This window comes from Musa acuminata, chromosome BXJ1-4, assembly GCF_036884655.1.
Source record: "Musa acuminata AAA Group cultivar baxijiao chromosome BXJ1-4, Cavendish_Baxijiao_AAA, whole genome shotgun sequence".
NCBI classification, from domain to species: domain Eukaryota; kingdom Viridiplantae; phylum Streptophyta; class Magnoliopsida; order Zingiberales; family Musaceae; genus Musa; species Musa acuminata.
Genome location: NC_088330.1, coordinates 40,713,850 through 40,731,791, shown reverse-complemented (window position 1 = coordinate 40,731,791; position 17,942 = coordinate 40,713,850). Strand labels below are relative to the sequence as shown.

Genomic DNA, 17,942 nt, shown 5'->3' with positions numbered 1-17,942 from the left:
TTGATGTAACACCTCTTCTTTGTTTTGCGTCTACATAACAGTTTGAACCAAGAATTACATTCTTATGAACTTTGCTTACATTTGAGTGCTAATGGCAACAGGTAATCAAATGAAGCTCGTCTACATCCCGAGTCACGACACAGAATCCATGGCAAAATTCATTGTGAGCGGCTCAGAGAGGGGCCACACTCTGTAGATCATAAATGGATTATTCTTGCATGCACAGATCATCCTTGTCACATTGACATGCATGTGAAAGCCTCTTCGGCCCAATTCCATCAGCTGCAGCAGCATGTCCCCCATCAATGGGAGACTCATCAACTGAAAAGATCTGAGCTTGAGATCCAAGAAGATCATGCAGCTGCACATTTGGTGGACTTGAGCTTATGATGCAACCAATATGTATTCGATTGATAAAGACAAGCATCTCAAACAAGAGGATCATTTCATGAGTAGATCATATTAAACAGCCCCATCTGTTGCAACTGCAGATGCATCCATAGCTTCTTCAGTCGGATAGTTGTAGCAATGTACAGTTTGGAGGACACAAACTTACAGTAAGACTAAACATGCAACAAGAGATCCCCTTAAAGTTCTACATGGGCGCAAGAAGCATGAAGCACGAGTAACATCTCAAATACAACAAGTCTCTTGTGTCTGAACCTTATTTGCTCTTAGAGAGCACCACAACTTTGAACGATAGAAAGCACATACGAAACCATCACAAGCTATTCCAGTGTACATGCAATTCAGATCCAAGCTACTCCTGCTCTAACTCAGGCTGTCCTATTTTGGGCAGAATTCGAGTATCTTGACCGTGATGCCAAGTTATTCTATATCAAAATTCAGACTGCACTAATATATGGAAGCTCTTTGATGTGAAATAAATTTAATCTTCGAAGAGATTTAGAAGAAGACGTACCTTTGCTTGAGAGGGTCTCACCAATGTGGCTTGTAGGGAGGGTTAATGATCATTTAAACCTTGATCTCTAGAAAAAATTAGTAATGTAAAATGAAATCTGATTCTAGATATACTGACACTGGATTTACATAAACTCTGCGTATGGTAAAAACACCTGCGTATAAGTTCAATAAGAGTTAAATTAATCGAATAAGGTGGCCAAATCTTTTGCAACAGAACTTGTGATTGCAATTGTGTCAGTTTTGACGTGTAATGCTTGGGTAGAACAAGACATGCAAATGCATTTGATGAAAGTAGATACTATGAACTTGGGAAAATAGAGGATGAAAAAGAAAGAAAGAAAATAAAACCATAAATTCTATCTATATCTAAGTAAAAGTTTTAACCTCCTTTCATTTCTGCCAAACTGAACAACTAAAAAAGGGGTGTCTATTTTGGAAAAACTAATTAAAAGGTGCAAGCTTTCTGGCAATCCCCAGAATTAGAACACTTCGTATGGTACTGAGATCTTGACAGAAATGATCAAAATTGAGAGTGCATAACTTACTTGTATACAAGTCCAGAAGTATTCAGAAGAAGAAAATTTATTCAAGCTGATGATATGATATTAATGAGATGAACTCTCATACAGCAGATATTGATGTTCAAATTTATCATCCTTGCTGGGAACAACAACGTTTTCTGATCCTAGAAACTTTCAGTACGGTAAGCACATATACTTTGTCAAGCATGTTGTCTATAAATCGGAAGTAGTAAAGGTTCCAATTCTTGTTAAGTATTAAGGTACCCCAGACTGCCCAGAAACCAACAACAAATCCTGGTGCCATGCTCGTGTAGAACCATATCATCTCATTCTCATCTCTATCATCTGGATTACTTTGACCTCGTGCTGTCTCACTGACATTGCAACTTTGATTCAGAGGAAGCCCACAAAGACCATGATTGCCAATATAGATAGATGGATCATTGAAGGTTAAAAGTTGATTACCACGTGGAATTTCCCCTGACAAGTTGTTGTATGAGAGGTTCAAGTGAGCCAAATAAGTCAGGGCAGCGAGGCCAGAAGGAATTGTGCCGGAAAAGTTGTTCCTTGATAAGTCAAGGGACTCCTGTTGTAATTTATTGATATTTTCGATGATTTCTCCAGTGAAATGATTTCCAGATAAATTTAAACTGAATAAGCCAGAAAGACTTACGAGTTCTTCGAGTACTTCTCCAAATAAGTTATTATCCGAGAGGTCCAAAATATTCATAAACGAAAGTGACTCATCGTAGGAGTAAGTGTTTCCTTTAGTTGTAATAAACATATGCTCCTTATATCCAATTTGACCTGTCCTCTAACTTAAAAACTTTCCAATAACTTTCATGGCAGTAAAATTTCCAAAGCTCCTTGGAATAATTCCCGATAGCTCATTATCTGCAAGGTCGAGAAATTGGAGATAACTCAATCTTGAAAGATTTGGAGGAATATCTCCGACCAACATATTTGATCGTAGATTGAGGAACCTCAGACTAGTTAAACTTTCGCCAATCCAAGTTGGAATTTCACCTTTCAAATCATTATGTCCAGCATCAAGAATGACTAATTTCGTACAATCTTTCAAGGACAGGGGCAACTCTTCATATAGACTATTATTGTTCAAGTCCAACGACTGAAGTGATGCTATGGAACATATTGACTTAGGAATAACTCCAGATATGTTGTTGCTTGAAAAATCCATAATTATAATACTTGAAGAATTATTCCAACAATTGGGGAGCACTCCTGATAACGTATTTTTTGAAAGATCAAGAACCTGTAAGACCTGCAGTTGGCATACAAAGAAGGGAATTTGGCCACTTAAATTATTTTTTGAAAGCGATAAATATATGAGGTAAGGCATATTCATGATGTCAAGTGAAATTGTTCCCGAGAATGAATTATTTGACAAATCTAAATAATACATTGCAGGAGGAAAATATGGAAGAGGACCCTCGAAGTAGTTTGAGCTTAAATCCAACCAGTCGAGATTATTTAAATGCAATAAATTGGGTACGTGGCCACTGATCTGATTGCCGGAGACACTCACGTACTCTGCCGTGGAAATTAAGCTCCAAAACCAGTTTGGCATAGCATCAATAATACCAGAATTAGACATATCAATTTCGAAAATATTTATTTGCGATTGGAGCCATGCAGGGAACTCAGGACCCAGTTTGCAGGAGGCCATCCAAAGGGATTCTAGCCGGAAGGGAGGAATCCAATTGCTCTTGACCTTCAGAGCCAAGGAGTTGGACGACAAAGTTAAGTCTTTCAATTCCGTGAGGTTTCCAAAATGCGCCTCAGACATTACACCCTCCAAATTGTTGTGCTCGAGGTCCAAAGAAACTAGTTGAGACAGCCACCCCATGCTTTCTGGTATTGTTTCGTTCAATTGATTTTGACCAAGAAAGAGCTCTTGGAGTGATGCTAGTTGTCCAAGTGACAAAGGAATAGGACCAGAAATCAGATTCCACCCCAAATTGAGTACTTTAAGCTTCCTGAGTTGGAATAACCATTCAGGCAACTGCCCACTAATATTCGTGCTGGATAAGTCCAGACTCTCTAAGCTCATCTTGACGCAACCAGAAAAACTTTCATCGAGTCCTAACAAATCTTGGCTGATATTGATGCCTGGCAATATTAAATTCTGCAACTTGCACAGATTTTTGAAGGAAGTGGGTATTCCTCCTTGAAGAGGATTGAAAGCTAAATTAAGTTCCTTGAGGGAAGCCAAGTTACCAAAGGTCGGTGGAATATTACCCTGAAGGTCGTTCTCACTGAGATCAAGGTGCTCAAGGCCACTTATGTTGGATAACCAAGAGGGTATCGGAGAGTCAATGAGATTATCCGACAAATCAAGAACAGACAGTGATGTAAAGTTCACATGTGGAAGAGAAAAGGGAACACTTCCAATTTCACAGAGAGGTAAGTATATCTCCAGAATAGAAGGAAGCATGTTCAGAGCTTCCAGCCAGTGAGTACCATTTTGAAACTTAACACTCTTCAGGTTGAGATGCTTTAGAGAAGAAAGGTGAGAAATCCAGAGTGCATCACCAATGCTAAATTCACGGACCGGAACCACAAAATTGGGATCCAAGTCATTGTATAAGTCTAGATACTGCAGATTGGAGAGATTTCCCAGCTGGTGAGGCAGGAGTCCACCCAATCCAGCTCTGGAGAGGTTAAGATATTGGAGTTGATGGAATGACCCCATGAATTCTGGAATATTAATGCCTCCAAAATCGTTCATGCTTAGGTCCAGGTACTTTAGGTGCTTCAGACCAAGTAAAGAAGGCCTCAACTCACCTCCTAAGGTCCAGTTGTTGTATGGCTCGTCACCAAAATCAGAGAAAGGATGCGGATTGTGGAGGTCCAGCTTGACGACATGCCCAGTATGATTGCTGCACGTCACACCCTCCCATTTGCAGCAGTCTTCACCCACCCAAGAGGACAGCCTGTTGGTAGGATCTTTCAGGCCTCGTTTGAACTCAAGTAGAGCACTTCTTTCGGCAGGGTTGCAGCCCGAGGTTAGAGCTCCGTCGCAGACGTTGGGTTGAATGCATAGGAAGGCCAATAAGTAGAAGAGAACGTAGACATTGTCTGTAGCCATGGAATGGGGTTATGGTTGCTGGTGCATCACAATGCAGGTATCAACTGGTATATAATATGGAGTGACAAGCTTTCTCTCCTCCATTCATCTGTTAGTCCATTCTTCTGTCAGTCTGTCAACAATCCATTTTCTAGGTTGACAATGATAGAAGGTGTCCATGATGTTCTACCGAGCAAATCCATTGTAATGTCTAAAATGAGTCCTAGAAAGTAGAAAAACAACCATAATGGCAGCTTAATTCATTAAGCACTACCACCGGTAGTGCATAGAAACTGGCAAGAAATTTGACAGAACAGGTCGAGGAAGCACTACCACAATGGCAGATGGTCCATATATATGATGTGATCATTCTACTACCCGTTCAACACTCGGTCCTACTTGCAGAAGCATGATGACCAGAATGAATGATAATATCACACTTCTAACTACTGAAAGAGAGATATGGTGGTCCAAATTGACAATCAAAATTCCTGTCATATATAAAATTGCTGTCATATATTAAGCTCACAATTGTCACGCTATCAATGTTACACAGACATTTCTGCATAAATTATCCAAAATTTCTTTGCATGCCCTCCTAATTCTTATACCCAAAACATAGTCTTCATACTTACCACCTACGCAACATTTAAGATTTAATTATTTGGTACAATTCATTTCTAAATTACGATATCTGTGAATAATTTATATTATATTCTCGTTGATGAATTGTTTCTTGAACTCGTTCAAAATATAAAAACACATCTACGTAATATATATATATATACATATATATGCAAAATTCATAAATATTATAGTGAATCTACATGATTTGACTCTCAATGTTAAATTCAAATTTACATCACTATTCTTTACACACACATATATCCTTCATGAAACTAATAATAATGATTAGTCTGAGTTAATTGGGCATATGCAAACGTGCGTGACATAAATACAATATTTAAGTGACATAAATTCAATTGTGAGGAAAATTGTGTACATGATCATGCCGTCACAGTGGATCATCTCACACCAATACAATTATCCTGGATTACAGATAATAAAAATACGCAGCTTATCTTAAGGTTAATCATGAGAAATCTGTGGGTTGTGACAAGAGTGCATAGGGAGCTATCAAAGACATGTTTCAATCGATCAGTTGGATCTCTACTTCCAATAAATATTAAATGGGATAAGAGCGTAGACCAAGAAACCTTCAACTATTTGGTTATCTGTTAATATCATGTATTTGTTCCTCATTTCATATTGATGTCTATCCTCAAGTCAGTCAACCATGATGCCTGATCTTGATGGTCCCAAAGTTGGAATAGCTTTCATCTAAAGAAAGAACTCTTCAAGAACCCTAACAAGAGTTTTAAATGACTGGAGCATCTTCTTGAATGTGAAGGTTCTGAGAATTTCCTGGGAACTGCTAAATAGGAGAAATTAGTAGCTGTCAGACAACCATAATTAATACGAATAAGAGAAAGACAAGATTTGTGGCCACCAAAAAGACATTTGTCAGTAGTTGCTGGGAAACTCTCCTGGAAATTGACATGATAATGCAACTAAGCAGAACAAGACGAAGGGACACTTTAACAGAGCCAAGTTGCTTCCTAATACTTTTCAATTGAAAGATCAAGGAAGACTGACGATTGCAAACAAAAGCAAGTTGCTCATCTACTAATGCGACGGCAAGGTTGCATCATCTCTGAATCGTAGGTTGTGATCAGAATCTGTTGCCACCATTCCTCTTTTCTCATGTCCATACACTCTAGAACTCTGTTAAACTCAATTTTCTGTTTTTTTTAATCTTGAAGAACTTACTAACTTAACTCATGAAATGTAAAAAAACATGATAATCTCATGTTGATAAGTCAGATCATGCATATAGAGAAATTCAAACGAATGGTTAAAGTGTTTAAAGTAAAGTTAATAATAATATGTTCATTAAGCCCCTATAAATTTATCTTAGTTTTATTTATTTATGATATGAGACTAATGGGATATTACGAACTCTTGATTGTTTGACATTTTTGTTAAGATTCAACATATCTTATAAATATTCGATAAAATTAAAATGATATAAAGAAAATATGACTCCTATGAAAGGATGATATGCATAAATCGATAAATGATATCAAAACCAACCTAAAATTGTGGCATAATAAAAGGGCTCGAGTAGGAAATAATTATCGGTAGATAGATTCAGAGGATTCATCGTGGTACAAAGCTATCATTGAGCAATGTTTCACATACATCATATTAGAATTAGATCTGAGCTACGTTAGACCTTGATACGGAAAGTTAAGTCATAAGTGAGGAACTTATAATATCCTGATTAATTTCATGTCGAAAGTTGACAAGACAAAGAAAGACTTATAAGGGTTTTATAGGTATACCATTATAATTTTAATTTAAATATTTTGATCAATAATATAGAATTTTAGCTTTCAAAATTCCGGCACTTTACATATACACTAGCACTTTACAAAATGATAGCTTACAAAATTAATATACCTGATTCCAGATATACTAACACTGGATTTACATAAATATAAATAAGAGTGATGTATGACAAAAACACCTGTGCATAAGTTCAATAAGAGTCAAATTAATCGAATAAGGGTGGCCAAATCTTTTGCAGTAGAACTTGTGATATCAATTGTATCAGTCTTGACGTGTAATGGTTGGGAAGAACAAGACATGCAAATGCATTTGATAAAAGTTGATACTATAAACTTGGGAAAATAGAGGATGAATGCCGAGAAAAAAAGGGGAATCTTTTGAACTTCTGTTTTCAACCCCAAATGAGAAGGAAAGAAAAAGAAAACCATAAATGCCATCCATATCTTCGTGTAAGTTTTAGCCTCCTTTCATTTCTGCCAAACTGAACAACTAAAAAAAAGATGTCTATTTTGGAAAAACTAATTAAAAGTTGGAAGCTTTCTGGCAATGTCCAAAATTAAATCACTTCATATGATACTGAGATCTTGATAGAAATGGTTGAAATTGAGATTGCATGACTTACTTGTGTACAAGTATTCAGAAGAAGAAATTTTATTCAAGATAATGATATTATGTTCATGAGACGAACTCTCATATTAATGCTCAAATTTATTATTTTTGCTGGGAACAACAACGTCTTTTGATCCTAGTTAGGTTTAGTATGGTGAACACGTAAACTTTGTCAAGCATGTTGTCTATAAATCTAAAATAGTAAATATTCCAATTCTTGTTAAGTATTAAGGTACCCCAAACTGCCCAGAAACCAACAACAAATCCTGGTGCCATGCTCGTGTAGAACCATATCATCTCATTCTCATCTCTATCATCTGCATTACTTTGACCTTGTGTTGTCTCATTGTCTTTGCAACTTTGATTCAGAGGAAACCCACAAAGATCAGGATTGCCAATATAGATAAATGGATCATTGAATGTTAGAAGTTGATTACCAAGAGGAATTTCTCCAGACAAGTTGTTGTATGAGAGGTTCAAGTGGGCCAAAGAAGTCAGGAAGCGAGGCTCGAAGGAATTGTGCCAGAAAAGTTATTCCTCGACAAGTCAAGAGACTCCAACTGTTGTAATTTACTGATATTTTCAATGATTTCTCCTGTGAAATGGTTTCCAGATAAATTTAAGCTGAACAAGCCAGAAAGATTTGTTAGTTCCTCAGGTACTCCTCCAGATAGGTTATTATCTGATAGGTCAAAGATATTCATAAGCGAAAGTAACTTATCATAGTATAGAGTGTTTCCTTTAGTTGTTACTAGCATCCGTTCCTTATAACTACCTTCAATTGCATATGCGATCAAACTTGGAAACCTTCCAATAACTTTCATGGCAGTAAAATTTCCAAAGCTCCTTGGAATATTTCCTGACAACTCATTATTGGCTAGGTCGAGCATTTGAAGAGCACTTAATCTTGAAAGATTTGGAGGAATATCTCCGGCCAACATATTTGATCGCAGTTTGAGGAACTCTAGATGAGTTAAACTTTCACCTATCCAGGTTGGAATTTCACCTTTCAAACCATTGTGTCCGGCATCAAGAAGGAGTAATTCCTTGCAATCTTTCAAGGACAAAGGCAACTCTCCAGATAGACTATTATTGCTCAAATGCAACGACCGAAGTGTTGATATGGAACATATTGACTCAGGAATAACTCCAGATATATTGTTGCTTGAAAAATCCATAACGTCAATTCTAGAAGAATTATTCCAGTAATTGGGGAGCTCTCCGGACAACATATTTTTTGAAAGATCAAGAGCCTCTAATTGGCATACAGAGAAGGGAATTTCACCGCTTAAATTGTTTTCGGAAAGCGATAAATATAAGAGGTTAGGCATATTCATGATGATGGCAAGTGAAATTGTTCCTGAAAATGAATTGTTTGACGGATCTAATAATTCCAATCTAGGAGGAAAATATGGAAGGGGACCCTCGAAGTAGTTTGAACTTAAATCCAACCAGCTGAGGTTGTTTAAATGCAATATATTGGGTACGTGGCCACTGATCTGATTGCCGGAGATAATCACATACTCTGCTGTGGAAATTAAGCCCCAAAACCAATTTGGCATAGCATCAATAATACCAGCATTAGGCATATCAATTTCTGAAATATTTATTTGCGATTGGAGCCATGTAGGGAACTCAGGACCCAGTTTACAAGAGCCTATCCGAAGGGATTCAAGCTGGAAAGGAGGAAGCCAATCAGTCTTGACCTTCAGAGTCAAGGAGTTGGACCACAAATATAAGTGTTTCAATTTTGTGAGGTTTGCAAAATGTGCCTCAGACATGACACCCTCCAAAATGTGAAGCTCAAGTTCCAACGAAACTAGCTGAGATAGCCACCCCATACTTTCTGGTATAGTTTCATTCAACTGATTTTGTTCAAGAGAGAGCTCCTGGAGTGATGCTAGTTGTCCAAGTGATACAGGAATGGGACCAGAAATCAGATTCTGCGATAACTGGAGTGATTTAAGCTTCCTGAGTTGGAATAACCATTCAGGCAGCTGCCCACTAATATTCGTTCCGGATAAGTCCAGAATCACTAGGCTCATCTTGATGCAACCAGAAAAAATTTCATCAAGTTCTAACAAATCTTGGTTGATATTGATGCCTGGCAATATTAAATTCTGTAGCTTGCACAAATTTTTGAAGGAAGTGGATATTCCTCCTTGAAGAGAATTGTAAGCTAAATTAAGTTCCTTGAGGGAAGCCAAGTTACCAAAGGTCGGTGGAATATTACCCTGAAGGTCGTTCTCACTGAGATCAAGGTGCTCAAGGCCACTTATGTTGGATAACCAAGAGGGTATCGTAGAGTCAATGAGATTATCCGACAAATCAAGAACAGACAGTGATGTAAAGTTCACATGTGGAAGAGAGAGGGGAACACGTCCAATTGCACATTCAGATAAGTATATCTCCACGATAGAAGGAAGCATGTTCAGAGCTTCCATCCAGTGAGTACCATTTTGAAAGTTGACACTGTTCAGGTTGAGATGCTTTAGGGAAGAAAGGTGAGAAATCCAGAGTGCATCACCGATGCTAAATTCATTGAACTTAACCACAGAAAAAGAATTGGGAACCAAATCATTGGACAAGTCTAGATACTGAAGATTGGAGAGATTTCCCAGCTGGTGAGGCAGGACTCCACCCAATCCAGCTCTGGAGAGGTTGAGATATTGGAGCTGATGGAATGACCCCATGAATTCTGGAATATTAATGCCTCCAAAATCGTTGGTGCTTAGGTCCAGGTACTTTAGGTGCTTCAGACCAAGTAAAGAAGGCCTCAACTCACCTCCTAAGATCCAGTTGTTGTGTGGCTCGTCACCAAAATCAGAGAAAGGATGCGGATTGTGGAGATCCAGCTTGACGACATGCCTGTTGGGCTGATGGCCCATATTCAGCCCATGTGAGCTTTATCAGTCCACAGCTCATACCCCCTCTTAACCTAACCCTAATTAAGATTAGGGGGATATGGTGGCTACGTTTTAGAGACAGATTAAAGTTATAAAAAGGCAGCAACGAGGCAGATCTTTGGAGCCACGAGATTCCAAAGAAAAGAAGGAGAACAAGGCAGAAAAGAAAGAGAAAGAAAGGGAAGAAGACAAGGACAACGCAGAGAGACTATTCACAATCATCTAGCAGTGTTCTCATCTCAGGTTAGATCAAATCTACAGTAGCCTCTTACTATGATTACTTGGGAGGTTTTAGATATTGTGGGCAGTAACGTGATCCTTGTATCCCAGTTATTCTCTTGTGGTTGTTGCTTGTGTTTTGGGCAAGAGATTGAGATTTGTATATTCATTATTCTCATAGTGGATTATCTCTAGTTTGCCCCGTGGTTTTTACCCTTCACATTGAAGGGGTTTTCCACGTATATCTTGGTATTCTGTTTGATTGTGTTTCCATTTTATTCCGCTGCGTATTTTGGTCTTCTAGTATTTGTTCCTATACAAAGGTTATTCCTGTTTATATCCCCATCAACTGGTATCAGAGCGGGGTTTTGGTGATTTAATTTTTGTATTTGAACATGGAGGCCAGTAATATTTCTCGCATGATTAGTTTGAATGGAAATAATTGGATGATATGGAAACCAAGAATGGAAGATCTCTTGTATTGCAAAGATTTGTATGGACCTTTGCAAGGGGATAGTGCAAAACCTACAACTATGATAGATGATGAGTGGAAGAGGTTAGATCGAAAAATAATTGGGTTTATTAGACAGTGGCTTGATGATAGTGTATTTCACCATGTTTCTACTGAAATTTCTGCATATTCTCTTTGGAAAAAATTGGAAAGTCTCTATGAAAGAAAAACAGCTAGCAACAAAGCTTTTTTGATCAGAAAACTTGTGAACCTAAAATATAGAGAGGGTGCTTCTATTGCTGAGCATTTGAATGAAATGCAGAGTATTACTAACCAGTTATCCTCTATGAGAATATCTCTTGATGATGAGTTGCAGGCATTGTTACTTCTCAGTTCATTACCAGAAAGTTGGGAGACACTGGTGGTTTCCCTTAGTAATTCTACGCCAGATGGTATTGTCACTATGAGTCAAGTAACAAGCAGTTTGTTGAATGAGGAGTTGAGAAGAAAGAGTTTGGCAACATCTCAGAATGATTCACAAGCACTTATCTCAGAGAACAGAGGAAGGTCAAAGTCTAGAAGCAGTTCACGTATGGGTAGGAGCAAGTCAAGATCAAGAAAAGATATTGTTTGCTATAACTGTGGTGAGAAAGGACATTACAAGAACTAATGTAAGCAACCTAAGAAGAACAAGAAAAAGGGAAAAGAAGTGGAGTCTACAGAGTCAAAGGATAATACTACAGCTACAGTGCAGGGTGGTGATTATTTGATTTTGTCTCCTTCTGATGATATTTTTTCTTGTGTGTGTCAGGATCTTGAGTGGGTGATTGACACAGGTGCTTCTTATCATGCTACACCACGGAGGGAGTTTTTTGCTACATACAGGTCTGGAAACTTTGGTGTTGTCAAGATGGGCAACTATGGCACAGCAGACATCATTGGCATGGGTGATATCCATTTAAAGACCAACCTTGGCTGCAAGTTGGTACTTAAGGATGTGAGGCATGTGGTTGACTTGAGGCTAAATTTAATTTCAATTGGAAGACTAGATGATGAAGAGTATGAAAGCAGATTTCACAGAGGACAATGAAAGCTCAGTAAGGGTTCTCTTGTTATAGCTAATGGAAAGAAATGTCATACTTTGTACAGGTTGCAGGCCAAAGCTTATGGTGAGCAATTAAATGCTACAGAGAAAGACTTCAGTATGGAGTTGTGGCATAGGCGATTGGGACACATGAGCGAGAAGGGGCTGCAAGCTCTTTCCAAGAGAGAGGTATTACCAGATCTCAGAGGTATACATCTGAACCCTTGTATTGATTGTTTGGCTGGTAAACAATATAGAGTTTCATTTGCTAGTGCTGCTTTGTCTAGAAAAATGCATGCCTTAGACCGTGTTTATACAGATGTATGTGGTCCTTTGAGGACAAAAACTCCTGGTGGATCTGTTGATGTTCTTGGTATAAGTGGTGCACTTTATTTTGTCACTTTTATAGATGATTTTTCAGGAAAGTTTGGGCTTATGCTTTGAAGACCAAAGATCAGGTTATTAATGTCTTCAAAGAGTTTCATGTCAGGGTTGAAAGGGAGACAGAAAGGAAATTGAAATGCATAAGATCAGATAATGGTGGTGAGTATATGGGATTGTTTAATGACTATTGCAGGTCGCATGTGATCCAACATGAGATGACAGTTCCTGGTACACCTCAGCATAATGCAATTGCAGAGAGGATGAACCGCACCATCATGGAAAAGATCAGATGTATGCTTTCACAGGCCAAGCTACCCAAAAGGTTTTGGGATGAGGCTTTGAGGACTGCAGATGATGTGATCAACTTATCACCATGTACAGCCCTAGATGGTGATGTTGCAGAGCATGTATGGTCAGGGAAAGATGTTTCCTACAGGCATTTGAGAGTGTTTGGTTGTCGTGCATTTGCACATGTTCCAGATAATGAGAGGTCCAAGCTAGATGGTAAGTCTAAAGAATGTATTTTTCTTGGTTACTCACATGATCAGTTTGGTTACAGGCTTTGGGATCCAGAAAAGCAGAAGGTGTTCAGGAGTAGAGATGTGGTCTTCTTTGAGGATCAAACCTTTGAGGATTTGAAGAAGAAGGCACCAGCCAAGACTTCTGTAGAAAGATTAGCATATTGTGACCCAGTTATTCCTCTAGTATATCAGGGTGATGGGGGAGATGTGCAGGAAAATAGTGTAGAGCCTGATATTGATTTACCTGCAGGACATGTTGAGCAAGAAGAAGTAAGAGAGCAAGTTCCCGCAGAACCTCAATTGAGAAGATCTTCTAGACAACGTCAACCTTCCAGAAGATACTCTACAGATGAGTATGTGATGCTTACTGATGCAGGTGAACCAGAGAGTTACCAGGAAGCAGTTGAGAGTGAGCAGAAAGAGAAGTGGTTAGTTGCTATGCAGGAAGAGATGGATGCTCTTCAGAAGAACCACACTTATGATTTGGTGCTGCTACCAAATGGAATGAAGGCCTTGAAGAACAAGTGGGTTTTTAGGTTGAAGACTCAAGAATATTATTCTCAACCAAAGTACAAAGCTAGATTGGTTGTGAAAGGCTTTGGTCAAAAGAAAGGTATTAACTTTGAAGAGATATTTTCTCCTGTTGTTAAAATGTCTTCTATTCGTGTTGCTCTTGGTATTGCTGCTAGCCAGGACTTGGAGGTTGAGCAGTTAGATGTGAAGACAGCTTTCCTTCATGGTGATTTGGAGGAGAAAATTTATATGGAGCAACCAGAAGGCTTCAAAGTCAAAGGTAAAGATAATTTTGTCTGCAAGTTGAAGAAGAGCTTGTATGGGCTAAAGCAAGCTCCAAGACAGTGGTACAGAAAGTTTGATTCATTTATGACAGAAAATGGATACAAAAGAACGGCTTTAGATCATTGTGTGTACATCAAATGGTTTGGTGAGGATTTTATTATTCTCTTACTTTATGTTGATGACATGCTTATTCTTGGAAAAGATATGTCTAAAATTTACAGGTTGAAGAAGGAACTGAGTGAGTCTTTTGCAATGAAGGACATGGGGCCAGCAAAGCAAATACTAGGCATGCAAATTTCTCGTGACAGGAAAAACAAGAAGATTTGGTTGTCACAGGAGAAATACATCGAGAAGGTATTGGAAAGATTTAGTATGAGCAATGCTAAGCCAGTTGGTTCTCCTCTTGCAGGTCACTTCAAGTTGTGCTCAGAACAGAGTCCGTCAAGTGATGAGGAGAAGGAGAAAATGCAAAAGGTTCCTTATGCTTCAGCAGTTGGAAGTTTAATGTATGCAATGGTATGTACGAGGCCGGACATCGCATATGCGGTGGGTGTTACTAGCAGATTTCTTGCAAATCCAGGCAAAGAGCACTGGGCAGCAGTGAAGTGGATTTTTAGATATCTCAGAGGGAGCTCTAAGGTTTGTTTAAGCTTTGGAGGTGGACCACCTGTGTTAACAGGTTACACAGATGCAGATATGGCAAGAGATATAGATACGAGGAAGTCTACTTCAGGTTATGTACTTACTTTTGCAGGGGGAGCTGTGTCATGGCAATCCAGGTTACAAAGGTGTATTGCTCTCTCCACCACAGAAGCAGAATATATTGCTGCTACAGAGGTATGCAAAGAAATGTTATGGATGAAAGAATTCTTACAAGAATTAGGGCTGAAACAGGAAAATTATGTGGTGCATTGTGACAGCCAGAGTGCCATCCATTTGTGTAAGAACCCAATGTTTCATTCCAAATCAAAGCATATAGATGTCAGATACCACTGGATTCGAAATGTATTTGAAGAGAAGCAGTTGCAGCTTCAGAAAATTCATACAGATGACAACGGAGCAGACATGTTGACGAAGACCTTACCAAAAGAAAGACAGGAGATATGCCGACAGTTGGTCGGTATGGCTTCACATTGAGGAGTCATGGGACAGCCTCCCTTATGGGCTGAAGGGGGAGGTTGTTGGGCTGATGGCCCATATTCAGCCCATGTGGGCTTTATCAGCCCACAGCTCACACCCCCTCTTAACCTAACCCTAATTAAGATTAGGGGGTGTGGTGGCTGCGTTTTAGAGGCAGATTAAAGCTATAAAAAGGCAGCAACGAGGCAGATCTTTGGAGCCACGAGATTCCAAAGAGAAGAAGGAGAACAAGGCAGAAAAGGAAGAGAAAGAAAGGGAAGAAGACAAGGACAACGCAGAGAGACTGTTCACAATCATCTAGCAGTGTTCTCATCTCAGGTTAGATCAAATCTACAGTAGGCTTTTGCTGTGATTACTTGGGAGGTTTTAGATATTGTGGGCAGTAACGTGATCCTTGTATCCCAGTTATTCTCTTGTGGTTGTTGCTTGGGTTTTGGGCAAGAGATTGAGATTTGTATATTCATTATTCTCATAGTGGATTATCTCTAGTTTGCCCCGTGGTTTTTACCCTTCACATTGAAGGGGTTTTCCACGTATATCTTGGTGTTCTGTTTGATTGTGTTTCCATTTTATTCCGCTGCATATTTTGGTCTTCTAGAATTTTTTCCTATACAAAGATTATTCCTGTTTATATCCCCATCATGCCCAGTATGATTGCTGCAAGTCACACCCTCCCATTTGCAGCAGTCTTCACCCACCCAAGAGGACAGCCTGTTGGTAGGATCTTTCAGGCCTCGTTTGAACTCAAGTAGAGCACTTCTTTCGGGAGAGATGCAGCCTGAGGTTAGAGCTCCGTCGCAGATGTTGGGTTTTATCAGTTGAATGCATATGAAGGCCGAAAGGAAGAAAGGAATATAGACATTGTCTGTAGCCATGGAGTGGGGTTGTGGTTGCTGGTGCATCATAATGCAGGTATCTACTTGTACACAATATGGAGTGATAAGATGTCGCTCCTCCATTCATCTGTTAGTCCATTCTTCTGTGTGGTTGAGCATTAAGTCAAGGTCAAGCCTGTAAGTCAACAATCCATGTTCTACTTAGCAAATCCATTCTCATATACTTGTAATGTCTAAAATGAGTCAACAATCCATGTTCTACTGAGCAAATCCATTCTCATATACTTGTAATGTCTAAAATGAGTCCTAGAAACTAGAAAAACAACCATAATGGCAGCTTAACTCATTAAGCTATTTAATTAGATTTTCATATTTCTGGCACCGGTAGTGCATAGAAACTGGCAAGAAATTTCACAGAACAGGTCGATTTATCTTTTTTCATACACCTGAAAACAATTATTACCACAACCACGATTCCATCAATTGGGAGGAAAATTGTATGCATGATCACAGTGGATCATCTCGCACCAACACAATTATCTTATATTACACATAATAAAAATACGCAGCTTATCATGAGATTAATCATGAGAAATCTGTGGTCGACAGCTTGCAATACACAAAATCTTATCATGGCCTGTTTGGATCATCCTCCATTAGTCTGAAACTATCCAACTGACGGATTCAAAGAGTAGACCAAGAAACCTTCAACTATTAGGCTATCTGTCAATATCATGCACTTGTTCTTCATTTCATATTGTTGTCTATCCTCAAGTCAGTCAACTATGACGGCTGATTTTGACGAGTCCCAAAGTTGGAATAGCTTTCATCTGAAGACTCCAGCGTCTTCTTGAATGTGAAGGTTCTGAGAATTTCCTGAGAACTGCTAAATAGGAGAAATTTGTAGCTATTAGACAACCATTATTAATATGAATAAGAGAAAGACAAGATTTGTGGGCACCAAAAAGACAGCGATCAGCAGTCGCTGGGAAACTCTCCTGGAAATTGACATGATAATGCAACTGAGCAGAACAATAGGAAGGAAGACTTTAAATTCCAGCCAACAGAGCCAAGTTGCTTCCTTATACTTTTCAATAGAAAGACGAAGGAAGACTGACGATTGCAAACAAAAGCAAGTTGCTCATCTACTATGGCAACAGCAAGGTTGCATTCCACTTATCTCATGTCAATGCATTCTAAAAACTCTATTAAACTTAATTTTCTATTTCTTTTATCTTCAAGAATTTGCTAACTTTACTAAAATCACGATCATCTAAGCCTTAAGTAGGGAGCTGGTAATATTCTGATTAGTCTAAAAAGTGCGTAAGACTAAAATAGACTTATAAATATTTGATGAATGTATAACTATAATTTTAATTTAAATATTTTGATCAATAATTTGATTGGGTTCAAAAAATTGATGGACCAGTAAGCCCATCGTACCGATGTTGTGACACTTTGAGCAGCACCTTTATATGATATAAAGATTCCAGGGCAGACTGAGTCAACCATGTTAGGTTCCAAAACTCCATCTTAATGGCAAAGCAGTTCTAACCACACCTTCACAGTGTGTGATTGCTCAGCTACCATCTCCTCTTCAAGTCCAGAATTCGACAAACACCCCTAAATCTTTTTTCTCAATTCTCTTGTATCTTTTTCTTTTTCAAAACCTTCTCACCAACGTTCCACAATGGAGCTTCTCTCGGCTGTCATACCACTGTTAGCTTCCAATTTGGTTCAACTGTCGCAGGAACTGCAAACAGCCTACGGCCTTGATGCTGAGCTAGAAAAGCTGCAGAGCTCCGTCGCCATGATTCAAGCTGTACTGAATGATGCACAGGAGAGGCAACAGATTAGGAACGTGGTGAAGCATTTGCTGAATGAGCTCAGCCAGGCTGCATATGATGCAAATGATATCTTGGACGAGGTGGCAACCGAACGCCAACGCCGTCAGCTGATCAAATATGCATCGGTGCGCAATTTCTTGGCCCCCATAAACCCTGAGCGCGAACTGTTCAATCGAGAAATATGCATCAGGGTAAAGGACAG

At 38.9% G+C, this 17,942-nt stretch overlaps 1 protein-coding gene and 1 pseudogene across 4 annotated transcripts; both read right to left on the bottom strand.

The window, feature by feature from the left end:
* On the bottom strand, positions 1-4,594 carry LOC135669589 (receptor-like protein EIX2). 4 transcript variants are annotated; one of them, XM_065178610.1, is made up of 3 exons: positions 1,470-4,594; positions 923-1,076; positions 1-833 (listed from the first exon to the last, which is right to left on the bottom strand). In XM_065178610.1, exon 1 carries the CDS (start codon positions 4,552-4,554, stop codon positions 2,260-2,262), a length of 2,295 nt encoding a protein of 764 aa, XP_065034682.1. In that variant the 5' UTR covers positions 4,555-4,594; the 3' UTR covers positions 1-833; positions 923-1,076; positions 1,470-2,259. The 4 variants fall into 4 exon arrangements, with proteins under 4 accessions (XP_065034682.1, XP_065034683.1, XP_065034684.1 ...); XM_065178611.1 differs by having other exon boundaries at positions 1-485; XM_065178612.1 differs by having other exon boundaries at positions 1-361.
* Positions 4,595-7,005: 2,411 nt separating this feature from the next.
* LOC135672212 (receptor-like protein EIX2) lies at positions 7,006-10,414 on the bottom strand (annotated as a pseudogene).
* Positions 10,415-17,942: the final 7,528 nt, after the last annotated feature.